The sequence below is a fragment of the Convolutriloba macropyga genome, chromosome 4, assembly GCF_964194025.1.
Source record: "Convolutriloba macropyga chromosome 4, txConMacr16.3, whole genome shotgun sequence".
NCBI classification, from domain to species: Eukaryota; Metazoa; Xenacoelomorpha; order Acoela; family Convolutidae; genus Convolutriloba; species Convolutriloba macropyga.
Window position 1 is genome coordinate 12,475,445 of NC_134471.1, and position 17,211 is coordinate 12,492,655.

The 17,211-nt window shown below is 33.5% G+C and overlaps 1 protein-coding gene across 1 annotated transcript in view; it reads left to right on the top strand.

Moving 5' to 3' along the window:
- The window catches only part of LOC142337978 (muscarinic acetylcholine receptor M2-like), a 115,154-nt gene that overhangs the window by 62,104 nt on the left and 35,839 nt on the right, over positions 1 to 17,211 (top strand). The window contains exon 4 of the mRNA XM_075387612.1: positions 16,429 to 16,543. Coding sequence (XP_075243727.1) covers positions 16,429 to 16,543 — 115 coding nt within the window. The remainder of the gene's footprint in view (positions 1 to 16,428; positions 16,544 to 17,211) is intronic.

The window sequence follows — 17,211 nt, forward strand, 5'->3', positions numbered from 1 at the left end:
TCTGAAAATTATTTAAACATTTATTGGAAGCCCGCACCAATCTGTGTAAGGATGTGCAATGCAAACCAAATAAACTATCGTTCAAGAGGAAACATTAACATAAACGCAGGAATTTCACAATTGTTTATTACCAACATAAACTGTTTAATTGGTAAATTTTTTTTATAAAAAGAAGCGGTTTTGTTCCCGATACTTTTCCCCTCAGCTCTAATAAAACAATTGTTTTCATTTACTTTTCTATTGTTTTATGATGATTTGCTTCAATTCAAATGCGTTGTTCTTTCTTGAAGAATTTTTTATTTTTTACTTATTTTAAGATTCATTTTTTAAGCCGTTTCGTGGGTTGAGGCACTTTCTCGAGTACTTATTTACAAATAGCATTGTTTCAAGGAACATAATTTCGTGATTTTTTTGTTAATTTTTGAATTTTAATAGATTTTTTCCCGAAAACGTCAATCACGAATGGAAAAGGCAGATTTTTAAGGTTCTTTGTTCATTTTCGTGATTTTGGAAATACTCAAGCAAATTTGTAAAAGATCACTTTATTTTGTATTTATTGTTAAGTTATTATTCGTTGTTTAATATTTATTCACTTTCTCGTAAATAATTGAATAGATAGGTTGAATAGGTTTTAGTCAAGTGGAATGCTCTATCGGGTTAAATTGAAAGCAAGTATTCGCTTCCTAAATATGAAAAAAAAAGATGTGAAAAATTTAAGATATTTTTAATTTTAAATTGAACCCAGAAATTTAAATTGTGTTTTCTGGACATTGTTTAGGTCAATGGGCAAATTAACGTCAATTTTGGCAGCTAAAAACTGTTTAACTGAGCTGTAATTGAACTTTTTTTTCCATTTGCCAGAACCTTAATCATGTAGCCTCTTGAATACAATGGAACGCTGCGTCAATATACGTAAGTTTGCGTAAAAAGGGGATGGTGTTTTAGCCAAAACTAAAATCAAACTAACCCTCAAGAGTAAAAATGAGCACAAATTCTGAGATTTCACTCTCGGCTAGAACGGACATATTTTTTATTGTTATTTTTTTAGGAAGAAGTAATTTTTATTTAAATAATTTTGTACATCAGCTCTAAGAGGAACATTGCCTTAGATTTTTTTCTAACTGCATTAGCTTCACTTTTATCTAAGGCGCATCATTCAATCAAAATTCTTCAAACTAAATTGATTGTTGTTTTAATTATTCGTTGAAATTTAATACCAACTAGTTAAATGCCAATGCTCGTAGATTTTGATTATTTGCTTCATTGGGAATCTAAACAGAACAGGAAATCAATGGTAAGTTTTTCTTTCTCCGCAATTGATCCGAGAAATCAAACTGAAAACAAATTGCCCGTCCAATTTTTCATATTTTGTATTCTTTCGGGCTTTGTTCATTTTTGTTGTTATTGTTTTCTTAATTTTTGCTGTGTTGGGACTTGCATCTTTATTGCAAAATTATTTTTCTTTCAATTAACAAATATTCGTTTTTCCTTATTTGCAGCTTTTAAACCGGTTTTTTGGGTCGAATCACACTCTCGGCTACTTACTTAAGAACAACAGAGTCTAAAAAAAAACAGATAATCTTTCCGATTTTTTCGAGCTTGTCTTCAAAATTATTAGATCGTTTTCTGGAATGTGTCGATCATTAAAAATAACAGACGTATAAAGTGTTTTTTAATTATGTGAGATTGGCAATTGATTGTTCATTCAGAATGTCTATTTACTTATGGTCTGTTTTTGTCATTTTTCTCCAGTTTTTTAGGCATAACATTGCACCTTATTTTGATGCTTATTATAAGCTAGCCGAGCGGATAACAAAAATTCTCATTCTAATGTTTTCTCTCTAATGTTTCCTGTAATTTTCATGGGTCATTTGGTTTGATATAAAATTCACAAGTATCAAATTCTTCGGATTTTTGCGTCATAACTTTGCATCAAACTTTTGAAAGACACAATAAATTAGAACACGCGAATGAGCTGTTCTAAGATTGAGTAGGCTTTTCCTGTAGACAGCTCTAGTTTTCCCTTTGGTAGTAATACTCGGACAATTAGCCGATGTTGACGATAATTTTACTGCTTTTATTTATGATAATATCTTTGTTATCTACTTTAAGCTGTCTAAGCTATGTTCCAGGAACCGAACCGCCCAGCTATGTTTATTCCAGTTGTCTATTTTGTTTACTCCTCTATCGAGATTGAAAGGTGAATTTGGTCCGCCACTGCTTTGATGTAGGGTTTTCCAGGCATTCAAAATATCATTAGAGTGCAATTTGGCAGGTTTTTGAGTTGTCATTGAGCTATCAAGGATGTGTAAGAGTTCTCGCCTGAAGGTCACTCGACTGCAAATTGATGGTCATTTCATTGCCTTCGAGTTGTGTATGGCGCCTCTTTCACTAACATTAGGAGCAATGAATTAGCCATCACTGACAGTGAATTATGACTTATAAATATTTTCTTTGCTACTTTTTGCAGCTGCGATCTCGACGAACGAGTTCGCACTTCCTCTTTTGAATCAGGTGAAAATCATTAATGGGGAAATTAGTTAGGATTTATTTCCGTTTTAGTAAGAATAAAAAACAGCACCTCTATATTTGGAAAAACGTCTCCTTCTCATTTTTGTGAGCTAAGTGCTTTTGCAAAATGTGAGGCTAATCATTTATGTTATATTCATGTAGGAACAACAGAGAATTTTGTCATTATCATTAACCATCTTTAGTATAATTTACGATTTTGTAAGATTTTTCAAAAAATAAATTGACCCCCTGCTTTATGCGGATTTGATTTTTCAAAGGTTGGGTCACTGACATGAATGATTGGCGATCGGTGACCCTCTTAACAAATTTGTCACACTTTTTTCTCCTGAAAATCTAATTAGGGCAATTTAGAACTTACAGATGAGGCTCTCTGTGAAAAATTAACAATAAAACAACAAGGGCAATGTACACATAGGACAGTAATTGTGCCATCTCAGAAGTTTTTGTAGTTTTCACAAAAAAATACTTCCCGGCTTCAAATGAATTTCTGAAACAATAGCTGACAGATTACCAGAAACAACTGCGATTGCTTCATGTACCTACGGCAACAAAAATTGTCAAACTATCAAAGCTGAAAAGAAATCAGTATTATTTGTTGAGTTCCCTATTTTTGATATGATGTCTTGATGTACGAATCATACGTCACTGTCTAGGAGCACCGAAAATTGTGTATACGCTTCGCTGTACCTCTCCGACAAAATTTATTCAAAACTTGCAGAAGTTTGATGATGAGCAACGGGACGTTCTTGCAAAACATTTTGGGTAGCCTTCTTAGTGAAGATTTGCGGCTCTAGTGACCCTGCCTAAAATTTTACCAGGTTTAGGCGTTCGACAGTCTCTGGACCAGTTCTCGGGGTTTGTCACAGACATTGAAGAAGACGATAAAAAATGACTGTTCTTGCTTACAAAAGATGCTTTACTTCTGAGGGTCAGTCGGTTGTCCTTAACAAATTAACACAGTCAATTTGTAATCGCTAGCCGAGGAACTGCATTCATGATACTTGCTAGAGACCAATGAGAGCCCTGATTGTGTTGACAAAATTTCTTACCAAAACAGAGGGGATTTTCGGGTCCAAGCGTGATCAACAATGAATTGAAAATTCAATAAGTAATTTTGTTGCCTTGTCTCACCCAATGAGTCGGCAAATTAAAATTAACTACAAATCTACAATATCAGGCTGGCCATGCGAATTATACTTTGCAATTGATAACCCGGTTGTGTGGTTGGTATCTTCAAAATGTGTTGAAATGACTATTTGATCTGTTCATGATATGAACTGATTTTGCGAAAAAATAGGATTCCAAAAAAAGATGTCTAACTAAGGAGTTAATTTAATGAAAACTCAGATTCTGAGAAAAAAATTCTAAGCAGCCTGAATTGACGTTAATAAACTTAGGTGATATTGTTGATAGAATTTATAGTTTTCTTAATGTTTTTTACTGGGACTTCAGCCATATCGTTAATAGGTCAAAGTACTTCTGATAAAAAAAGGAAATGGTTTTCAGATGAGTCCATTATGAAAAATGGTGTCAACCACTTAGATCAGCCGAAAGAATATTTGAATGACTGACTGAAATTAGCTTATGCACAAGGTTGCTGCAGTAATTTTGGGATTAACAAATGATAACAAGTAGTGAAGTGATTCAGTCTTCGGCCAATAAACGAATTACCGTAGTGCGAAGAAACCTAATCCGAAACCTTGAAACAGTCAATAGCTACGTTTTAGGAAAATATTGTTGTTAAAAAAGCTGCTAGACAATGACAAAAACGTGGAACCATAAGTAATTTGCTCCATTCTTCAGCAAAAACAAATTTGTGGAACAGGGAAATTTGTTTTATCACTCGTCTCTTAAAGTTTCCACGCTTTGGAACAACTGTTCTGCTACCTTTACTGCTTCACGCAAATCACCACTGTTTGTGGTTTATTTACTTTCAACACTATAAAGAAAGAACCTGTCCATCTTTGAAAATCTGGGAAGCAATGAAAATCCAGAGTCCCATTTAAAAGCGTTCATGAGATTAAGATTAAGAGCCAGCTTTTAAAAAATCAAAGTTTAGGTTAAATTTTTCGAGGAAAAAAAAAGAAATGATTTTCAAAACTGATCAGATTTTCAAAACAAAAACTTCTCAGACGTTAAAAAACTAGTTCGCTGGACAAACAACAACACCTTTTTATAGCATTAGATTAAAAACTTTTATAAGATCTATTTGCAATAAATGTTCAAAACTGCATATCAGCAAAAGTAATAAACACTAATTTGTTTCACGTAATTATATGTCAATTTTTTCTGAAAATAAAATAAAATACAAAACTTTGCATCAATTCAAGATGCCGCATCTTTAAATCATTTACGTTTACAACACTCATTTGTCAAGAAAAGTTTGATGTAGGCAAAGAAAGTATGTTTCAACCGCGTAATCAATGCAGTTCGTGAAAACCAACTGGAGCTCCCAACCCAAACCCACAAACACACATTCAAGCACAAGCACACACTCACGTAGCCCCCCCCCCCGCACACACACACACACACACACACACACACACACACACACACACACACACACAGGCATACACACAAATACGCGTACAAACAAGCACACGCGCAAGCACGCAGCACACAGACACTCACAATCACATAAGAACGCACAGACACACACACACGTCTACAAATGCGCGCACAGAAAAACACACACACATAAACACATACAAACAAACACACACACACATAAAGCACACACAAATAAGCGCTTTCACATATGCAAACATTGGCATGCTCACAAAGAGGCACTCATCGCAATTAAAATTTTTTGATGTGATGGTATATTTAACTGATGTAAACGAAAAACTGAACATGCACAAAATTTTAGCGCTTTTTTCATTTGAAATAATTAAAAACTTACAGATCAGTTCTCAAAGCATTTTTCTTGCAGATCAGTTCAGTTTCTTGCGGGATCCATTGTTCGAGAACTTTTTATTTTCATCCCCAGAGGATAGCGATCTATCGCTATTTTCTGGTTTCATAAAGTTCCACCCCCCCCCCCCCAAAAAAAAGTGGAATTGAGTTAGCACTTAGTAATAGTTCAGTAATAATGTCATTATAGATGTCGGTCTTTAAGTAGATTGCTAGATGTCGGCAACTTATAAAGCAATGAATGAGTAAAAGATGAATGATTTTTATTTTTATTATTACTACGTTCATTATATTCCTCAAATTCAGTTTTGGAAGTATCCAATCAAGCACTTGCTATTTCAACATTCAAATTTTGATCAGAAAAATAGTAATATACACAACACAGTTCTTTAATTTTACCGTTTTGGTCCAATTTGTTGCTAAATTTTCTGAAAAATTGGCAACCACATTTTTCAAATGGGCATTTTGTTGTCAAATTGTTTAAATACATACTGCTATAAACGTTCTGATTGATTGATAACTGCATTTCAATAGTCTATTATTGTCAGTTATGTGAAAGCTAACAATGGATTTCGTACTCTGTTTAATCATTTTAAAATACTACTTATGGATAAAAAATGAACAACAGAAACAAGGATATTATATTATTCTGTTTTTCCTAATCGTTTAAGCTTCACAAAATAATTTTTGATAAGGTTTCCGATAAAAAACAGCCCCAGAAATCATTTTTTGAAACCAATCTGCAAAAGAACAGAAAGCATGCTGGCTGACTGAAAATTTAATTAAAAAAGAAAATTTATCAAAGTTAAGCTGAAATTTTAATTCTGATATGATAAGCACATAATTTTTCATGAGCTACCCGAGAGACTTGACAAGTCAACATATATAATATTATCCAGGCAATACTTGCTGTCCACGTCATTATTGCTTTTTCGTAAGATAATTAAAAAATCTGGAAGCAAAATATTCCCTCGATTTCAACCGTTATTTTTCGTGATTTTGAAAGAGCTTACTGGAAAATAGTCGATGAAAACCTGTGTTTTGTTCTATGTTGACGAATCAAAAAATGATCTAGACCATAGGCCGAGAAATTAGGGCAATTAATTGCGTAATGTTTCACTGAGAAAAAAAACATCCAAACGACGAACATAATATTTCTTCAAACTGAACACGCAGTTTTTTTCCTGAAATAGCTTTTTGAAAACTTCCTAACATTTGAAATTTAGACATCATCGTTTTCAAAAAAAGTAGGTGCCCATGCATGCTACTAATTATTTTCCAGTTAACAAAAATAACGAATCAAGGGAGATGAACAAAAAAACGCGGAAAAATGCGAATCAGAGATTTTTTCCGGAGTTGACAAAAACGTATAGTTTGAGGCCCTATGATCAATTATATATTTTTTGTCTCACAAAACAATGAAAAAAAGTTTCAATTTTAATTTTTTAAGACCTTAAAATTAAGAAAAATCATATTAGATCATTTTACCCACTAGGTGTCAACCCTAGTTTGAGCCAATAGAATAGAGAAATAAGCATTTGATTGATTCTGCTGAGTTATTTAATCAATTTAACCTCAAACAGTGTGGAAATTGTGAAAAATTCTATATAGTTATCCGATATTGCAAACTATTAATCTCATTTGTTTTTTCATACGCTCTTTTTCCTATGCTCTCTTTTATTAATATAAAATATAGAAGATGAACTAAATTGTTATAAGAGCAAAGGAAAAAAACAATCGATATTGATAGTTTGCAATATCGGAGAACTATATAGCATTTTTTCACAAGTTCTCTGACAACTCGATATTTCGCTTCCGTCAATTTTTGATTATGGCGTATAACAAACAAAAAATAGATAATGTACGGTAAACCAAAGAAGAATGGTAAAAGTTTTTGATTTTTTTTTTCAAATTGTTAAGAATCTTGCTGATATATGGAACTACAAGAAGAGAAATTTTATCAGGAGGGTTATAAAAACTGGTTCAAACAATGAGAAAAGTAAGAATAAAAAAACAACTTTTGGCAAAATACTTAATCAAAAATGCTTATGCGAAGACAGTTAAGAACGAAAAAGGACAAATTTGGAATATACGCTCTATTGAGGTATGAAAGAGGCTCAATAAAAAAATTATTAGCTCTTTTTATTATACAAAATTTATGTAAAACATCGTGAAGAAATTAAGAATTGTTTTTCTCCAGCATCTTCAAAAACATAACTTTACTAACTTGAAACGACGTTTGCTTCATCTGCAGCACATTGACACATCTCTATCAGAGACAACAGACAGTTTTTCGAAAATATGCGCGTCAAATATTGAATTTATGTTACCTTACAGTTGATACCTGGTGAATCAAACTGACGAGAGAGTTTTGATAAGCGATTTGTCGTTTCAAAATTCCAAAAAATGTCTTTTAAATGTTCTATTCTATTTTCCAATGCTTTCTGCAGATATAGTTTTTGCATCTCTCCCCAAAATATTTTGACCGGCCAGATTTTACAATTCTGGAATTAAACACGGCTTCTCATCAGCTCTTTGATCCTAATCTTAACAGGGAATTGATTTTCTTTATGGAATGGAAAGTTTTGTCTCCCAAACAGTTAAGCAAGATTTTCCCGAATCACAAAAAAAATCTGGAAGACTTTTCTTTATTAATTTTTTGATTATGTAGTTTAGCATTTTGACAGAAAAGATTAACTTCGCATCCTACCACTTCACAGTACCTTATCAGCAACCATAAACTAGGTTAATTAAAGAAGACTATCCTTCCTATTAGTCGTTACAAGTTCGACTTTTTTTTAAAAAAAATTAGAGTTCTATAAGAGCTCCTAAATTGACTTTCTATGCAAGAGAACAACAGATGACGTATTTTGAAATTATTCGTGAGCTAACAGGAGTCTTATATAGGCGTAGAAGTTTTTATTACAGTTATGTGACTGTTGCCAGTAGAATGTTGCAGGAGGTTTCAGTAGAATAAAACAAAGTATAAACTTGAGGACCGACCCGACCTAAAAGAATGATTGATTAACGTGTTGTCAAAAAACCCCGATGGTGGATCTTGCGCAATGTAAATATTTGTAATTGCTTAACCGAAAATATATCTTAAAAAGTTTATAAAATTTTTTGAATTGAAAATCACTTTGGAAATCTCAAATTCCTTGACCATAAATATGAAAATTGTTTTATAGGGCCCTTACATAGTTCTATTAGTTTTTATTTCATTCATTGTTCATCTTCTATTTCATTGTTTAAAATATTTCATTGTTTTTCTATTTCGCTGTTTTAATATTTAGCTGATATTTGTTAAAATTCAGAGAAAATTACGCAACAAGTAATTCCTATAGCTAAGAAATCATTACGCGACTATTAATTTTTTGATTTTTTGAATTGAACTTAAGGATATCGTATTTAGGCTCTGCGATGCAAGTCTTGCACTGTTTGTGTTTTCTAATGAAATAGTTCTTTTCTTTAACACTTCATGAGCCGATAATAGCAAATTAGTTTAATGAGAGGATAAGCTCTCAACTTTACTCTTTTGTTAACTCGCTAGTAATTTCTTCTAAAAAATGTCTTTAATGTATAACTACTGAAGACAAATGTTCCCTAATTGATAGGCAGTAATTTTGATATCCTCAAACACGGCGACCAGAATGCTTGCTGATTTTTTTGTATTCGATTTTGTATTTTTAAAAGTATTTCTCTAATACATATAGAAACATTTCATCCATCCAAAATTGCGATGCTCTTCCATTAATTTTTTGAAACGAATAATTTTTGACCAGCAGTTCTCCGATAAAATTTGAGCTTGCAATGGTTGAACTCAATCTCTCATACTTTCCTCCGGGCTTGATTAACGGTTGATAGATGAAAAAAATTTTCGCCTATATTCACGGACTGTTTTCTATTTGTTCCTGGCATGTGTTCCTTAATACACCCATGGAATTGGAATTTTGTTAGTGTTTACGCATTTCTGATGCCTATTTATCCAAGAATAAAAACAAGTCATTAGTTTTTTAGAAATATGCAAAAATGGTACATTGATACTCGGGTCGAGGTGTCACCGCTAAAAATCACTAAAAGATGTAAGATTTGCTGTGAATTTGAGTAAAAGTGTAAGATTTGCGTTCAATGCGATGAATGCGGTGAAAAAAACTTTTAAGCGGTGAAAATGTTTTTTCACCGCTTAAGCGGTGAAAGAAAATTTCTCACCGCTACCTGCAGGATGCGGAGGGATAAAATTTTTCAACGCTACCAGCAGAAAGTGGTGACAAAAAATTCTTCACCGCTACCCTTAGAAATAATTTTTCACCGCTAAAACTGCAAATCTTGCATATATTCACCGCGCTAATTTCAACGCTTATCTTATATTCACAGGAAATATCGTTGAAGTAAGTGCGAGATTGCGCAGTGGATTACGAAATTGGTGACACACAGGAGGTAGAGGCTCGAACCCCTGTACGGAAGTTTCTTCTTTGTAAGGATTCCGATATATGCGGTGAAAAAATTTTTCACCGCTAAGAACCGCAAAAGTTCACCGCATTCAACGCTAAAAGATACGGGCGCTTTGCGGTGAAAAAAGTTTTTTTTCACCGCTATTCACCTCTAATCTTACATTATTTTTTGGCCAAACCTCGACCCGGGTAGTAGGTCATTTATTTATTCATGTGTGATTTTTTGGATAACAGTTTCTATATATGCTAAATACTATCATGTAATTAAATATGACAGCTATTGTTTTCCAATTCAGTTCTCTTTTCTATGGCAATTTAACAAACAGTGTTTAACCAATCAAGTTATCACTCAAAGACCTATCTTTCGACTAAGAGTTAACAAAAAATGTTCAGAATTTAAGATTCATGCAAATTTTTGAGTATTTTTATGGGGGGCATTCGTTGTAATTTTCAGACAAGATTTCACCGCGGCCATCCGGAATTAATAAGAATTACGAAAAAAAAATGTTATTTATCCCCCACCCCATCCGTTTTAGGAACAATTATCGGAACAGTACTATTTAATGCTCTCTCGAAATGTGTTAGCAATTAGTCAACGCAGAAAGCTGTCGACTGTTTCTGACGTTAATTTCCATCTTACAGGCATACTTATAGTTTATACCATGGTTATAAATGATCAAGTTGGTAATAAACTAACTCAACCCAACCCTGCTTTCACCCAAGTGCTTATAAGTTACAATGTATCCTGCTAAATATTAGGAATTATAAAATGTGTAACCAAAGGAAGAAGCAAGGATGTAAATATACATATCAAGGTCGCAACAAGAAGCGAACATGATAACATACATTCAACCCCCCCCCCCTCCTCGTGTAACGATAGTAAAAAAAACGCTAGATGGTTTAGAAGTAACTTCGACTTCACTATGAATTCTTTCATCAGCCTGAGTTGCAGTTAATGGTTGAACATTAGCATATATTAAATATTCTTTGAAGTACAGGAGGAAAACCTCACGTAAATGCGGATCTAGGTACAGGGTCAAACTTACATAATCATGAATGCTGAAATATATACATACATGCATATTGTTTTTTGTTGTTTTCCTCTAATAGCTAAGTCGGTCTATCATAAACCAGCAAGGAGCCCAATTTATATCTTCAACAAAATTCCGATTCACTTAACCCCCCCCCCCCTTAAACACCACATGATTTCACTCATATATTAATTCACCCTTAAAAACTTTTCACCCAAAAACCTTTGCCCAGAACCCTACAAATATCTAATTTTGAGAGAATATTAATCCCAACGCTATCTATCCAAACCTTATTTTGAATACTAATTGTACCAATTATATATAAAATAAAAATCGGGGTGAAACAATGGGGAGGCGGAAGGGGTGGGGTGATAAATCTGAGCACCAAATGCCAGAACAAAAATTGTAGTAGTTGTCATGAGACATTTTTAAAATTTTCAAGTACAATATCCGAATTCCGACTCTGATAATCCCAAAATTTTGGCACGCAACATATATCGCTGATATAAAAAATTGTTTTTTAGCATGTGAGTTAATTGTGCATGTTAATCCTTTATACTATCGTGTTTCCGAATTACTTTGCGTTCATCTACCAGTCAAACCAGGACCGCAAAAAAATGAAACTATTTGCGCAATTCAAGCATTCAATATGTAATAAATCGATCAGTCGATGGTTCTGAATTAGGACAATTTTAATAGACACCAACCCGCCAAAAAACCCTTCAAATTGCTTTGTAACTTATATGTACATTTTTGCAAAGATGTAGGTCACATCACACCCCAATTAATTTTTGGCGATGAAACAAGATAAAGATTTTTCTCCCTAACGACTATATAGCTTGTATAATTTGGCTTGTAATTTTACACATTACATTATATCCAAAATTCGATATGCAAACCAATGAGGAAATCCCAAAGAAATGGGCTGAAATGACTTTGGACATTTTGACTGGCACTTCACTATTGTACCACAGAGATTACACTTCCAATCCCAACAGCGGTCCCTGCTGTTACAAGCTGGTAGTGCAAGGCTGCCTCTGCTTGAGACCCTAATTCCACTTCCAGATCTGACCAGGGCACTGCCAAGATTCTCTCTAATTCCTTAATTGGCTAGACTAGTATCGCAAAGGGGCACGTTTTTGAAAAGAGGGCTAGCTGTTCAAGGTCCCAAAAGGTTCAAGGATTTGGGTATAATCTATATAAAATGCGCTCCATGTATGCTAGAATCATGTTTTTTCTGCATTTATTTCAATATAATACGATAAGCAACTTTAGGAAACAATTTTTAGCAACTTGTCTTATTTTTTCCATTCTGATTCGTCATCAATCTAAATTGAGCGAGACACTTGAAAAGGGGCCATCCAAGTGCTAACTCACACTCACGGCTAATTTTTGTATTTGTAAAAGTAGTTTTGAAGATACTGGATAACTGCTGGAAACGATTTATTATTTTTGTTTAAACATTATTCTATGTTTAATGCTATTATGTTAAGAGTCTGCTATTATGTTAAGAGTGTTTTTACACCAAACTGTTGAATCACTGTAAACTGGCGCAAAAAAATCTACCAACTAAAAATTAAATTTTCAAAATGAAATTACACCAAAAACAGACAGTTTTGGAAAAGTTTTCTCAGACCTGTGATCAGCAACGGTATTAGTCTTGATCACATCTGAAAATGACATAAAAAACGCCAGTAATTTCATCCTTTTCATAAAATGATGAACGCCATCCAAGTTTCAAAGTAAAAATGTTTAAAAGATGTTATAAAAAAGGTTTAAGAGATCAATATGACATGATTCCACTTTTCTTGAGCTATAAGCTCTAATATTCATTAAAACAGATCAAGCGTTTAATTTTAGCACAGAGGTCATTTTTGTTCAGACACTTTTCTATAAAAGAACATCTTATATGATTAGTAAAACACATCCTAGGAAGATTTCCAAAAATACGGTCTTAAAAAGCTTTTAATTATGCAAATCAGATAGGCTAAGGGTTTTTTAAGAGCCAACGCGATCCATAATTTCGACCTGTGCAATTGAATCATAACTTTGGTTCGAATTAGTTGTTAATTGCCACGCCCTTAAAACAATGCTTTATTTCATAACTTTTAAAAAACTAACAAAAATAGTATGAACAAAGTGAATAACAGAAGCTTTTATATGCCTCTTATATCTATGCCACTTAAATAATTTAGGCACTCAGCTTTTCACATCGGCTTCAGCTCTAGTGATGAGCGCATTCAAATCTTGCGAGAATTGTGCCAGATATCAATCTAGACGAAAAATAAATAAGCCTACTAATGATTTAGGAAACACTTACAAACCTTTGAAGAAAATTTTTGTTTCGAAAGTTTCACCTAGTTTTAAAGTTTTTCAGCTCCACCAATGAGTGCATCACATAAATTAGCCTAAATTAAGTTGTTGTACTAGAATTAGTTTTTAGAAAAAATAAAAACGAAGATTTTTCAGCTTTTCCTCTAAATTTGACCTTTATTTTTTAGTTGTGTTTGGGGACTTCCCTTAACATATCAGTTATGTAAAATTAGTTTTTTTGGCAAAGATCTTGGTGGTCAGAGAGGGTCTCTACATTAAGACTGAATAACTGATTAATTAACAATTTATGCAATTAATCAATAATACATTCTGGCAATATTTCTTGAAATGACTTTTGTCTGTTTGACACAGCAGATGCATAGAAAGATCAACCAGGCAGGAAACATCCCTCAATCAAGAATTCCAAAATGATATCAGTTGTAGCTCTGTTCTATTATTGCGATGAAAGAATATCAATTTTTATTTAATTATGTATGTGTAACATTTAAATGTATGTGTAACATTGATCGCTCCATCTCATTATCTTTATGGGATTGGGGTTAGCCAGCAGCTTTGGTTGTTAACATAGCTTCTCCGGTGCGATCAATCCCTACCGCAAATACGGCGACGAACAATGGTTTCATTCTGACACCTGCTGAAGACAGGAGGGACGAACATTACGCCTAGAAATTTAGCAAAATAGGAATTCAATTTATTCCTACAATCTTCGAGTCGTTGGGGGTTTTCAGAGACAGTTCTTAAAACCCTTAAATGAATCGCCATTCTGGCTGACAACCGATTCTTGCAGCCGGTTGTGTTATCCTTAGCATTCAGTAGGTTATCTCAATCAATCTCTGTTATAGCAAGAGGCCATAGAATATAAGCAAATATGGAATACGAGCAAACCGTTGTATCCTTATCTCTGACGTTACAAGGAGAGTATTTTGTGAAAATTATGTCACCCAATGGGCGGTGTCAATCTGTACTGATACGTTTTTGACGTCTCACCCAAAGAGAAGGGAGCGCAAAATTTGTTAATTCATCATATGGGTCGTTGCGAAAATGATTTCTTTGTTGATTTGAGCTGAACTGATAATAACAATGATGATCAGCTGTGAACCACGAATTTACACTTACTGATGAACTAGTCCATTTAATTCTTAAAATCTTGATCGATCCTCTGAACTATTTACTTTTTTTAGATAATACGAAAAAAAATTGCCTGAACAAAAAATCTGGCACTTCTTACACTCTAAAATTTTCTCGCGTGAGATCACATAAAAAATCATGTGCCAACACACGATTTTTCAGTTAAAAAGTGACACACGAGAAAATTGGAATTTACGTGATTTTTCGTGAGAAATCACACGAATCTCTCGGGTTGGCCTTCACGAGTTTTCATGTGATTCACACGAGTTTTCACGTAATTTCTCATGTAGAATTACACGATTTTTCATGTGAGCCCACGTGTTTTTTTGGGGGTTTTACAAACGAAAAATCGTGTCTTTTTAAATGAAATTTTACACGATTTTTTGCGTAAAAATTACCGAAAAATCATGTGAAAAACCCCGAAAAGTTATGTTGGCTCACACTAAAAATCGTGTGACTTTACATGAGAATTTACGTGAAAACTCGTGTGAATCACGTGACAACTCGTGAAGGCTAACCCGAGAGATTCGTGTGATTTCACACAAAATATCATGTAAATTGCAATTTTTTCGTGTGTCACTTTTTAACTGAAAAATCGTGTGTTGGCACATGATTCTTTATGTGATCTCATATGACAAATCATGTACTGCTTTTTTACAAAACTCATTCAAAAAAAGGGGCGGTCGCCCCAAAAAGCACTTGTTATTTGTGCTGTTAGGAGAAATTTTATTCATGTACGTCTCTTACTACCTTCTAAAAATACAACATTAAAAATTTTCTTCGAAAAATTGGAGGCCACGAGCTAATAGCAAGAAATAGAAGAGAAGACACAAAAAGAATTCAAGCTGGTCAATTTTATGGCCCAACAGTTAGGAACACTTTTTGCCACCATCGCTTTAAAAAAAATTGTTTCAAAGGCCACGAACTTGTTAGATTCTCTTATATTCTCCAGCTATGAGTTTTTGCGCAAAAAAACACTCATTTTGATAAAACATGAGATTTTCTACAAATTGGATTTGACATTCACTCAAAATCAACGTTGGAAACAAATTTTTTCCGAGACAAATTTAGGTGGCCCACTTTACCCCATTTTTTCATTTTAATGTTTTATCTTTGGTTTTAATCACTGAAAAAAGCCCAAAATAGTATGTGACAGAACATTCTTGTGTTCTAAAAGAAATTGGGATGAGTAAAAGACCCACAGAGGTTGCATTATTCAAGAAGCGTTTTGAACCTATAACTATTGAGTGCGCTACATCTACGTTGAACACATTATCCGTTAAAATTTTTAAACTCTTTTTATTGGGATCTTTTTGTTGGGTGTTTATCAAGCACGGCATAAAATTCCAATCCAGATAACTAACGTATAGTCCATTGAAATCACCAGGTTTTCTTTTTAAATGACAAAAACAAAGAAAAAATGCACTTTACCCAACTTCTTCAATTTAAAGTATTATCTTTGGTTTTAATCACTAAAAATCACTTAAGGAAATTAGGACGAGGAAAAATCTGATTTTTTTTTTCAAAAATTGCTTTTTTTCCTCCTACATTCACTCACATGAAAAATCGTGTAATTTTTCATCACACGAAGAAAATTTTCACGTGTGAAATCACACGAGACGCATTTTTCACACAAAAAATCGTGTGATTTTTCATCACACGAGAAAAAATCGTGTGATATCACACGAGAGAGCTTTAGAGTGTATCCAATTGTAGACTACTAATATTTATGTTTATTTCATAAATAGAAGATTGCTAAATCATAAAATTTTATCAAGAAAATATATTGGCACCAAGAGAACCTCTTTTTCTAACGCTAAATTTGGAAAAAAAACATTGGGACAGTTATCCTCTAGGATCATGAGATAATTTTTGTAAAATTCTTGTATAATTAATTGTACAATTCTTGTGAACGCTATTACAAGAATGTTCACAGATGAAAATACTATATATTCGAATCAATATATAAATATATTCGATTCAATTATGAAAAATTGTTGACATAAAAATTTTTGCAAAAATGTTTGTTGTTGTTTCAGGTACACTATCTGAACAACTTCACGAAGCAAAAGGCCATCATGTCAATCATGCCCACTTGGGTGCTGCCTCAAGTCCTCTTTTTCCTGCTCGTCTGGCTATACCCCTACTTTGTCCGTAAGTATCCAAGCCCATTGAAAACCCTATTCGAGACAGGATGCTAATTCTGCAAGATCTTGCAAGAGGACGTTAATCTTGCAAAAATCTATCAATCTTGCAAATCTTGCAAATCTTGATGATAAAAGGCCAAGACATGTACAAGATGTGCCTGTGTTTCCAGAATAAGTACTTTAACATTATCTTATCACGTCATTTCAAATGGGATCATGTAAACTTAGCCCAGCAAGATAATGCTAAGGTATCGTAACTTTTAACAAGATTTAGCTCAAGATCTTACAATTCATGGCATGACATATCGAGTTTTTTAAATTGACTGAACGGGTCTTTATTTCTCAAAATTGCGACATCGGCTTATGACCTTTAGTTGCCTTCATGGATACATAAATGCAACTTGTTTTCACATGTCGAAACATCTCTAGTTTTTGTTTTGCAAAGGAGGAAGCTCTTTTCCCACAAAAATCGGTTTTGCAATTTGTTAGACATATATGATGGATCTGGGATTTTAATTACTTATGGGAGATCTTTGATTCTTTGCAAGAATCTTGCAAGATCTTGCAAGATAACTTTCCGATCTCGTACCCCTCGCTGCTATTCCTGCATTTTCTACCTTTAAACAATCTAAACAACCTGCCTCTTTGCTCAAATTGTTCCGTAGACATTCATTC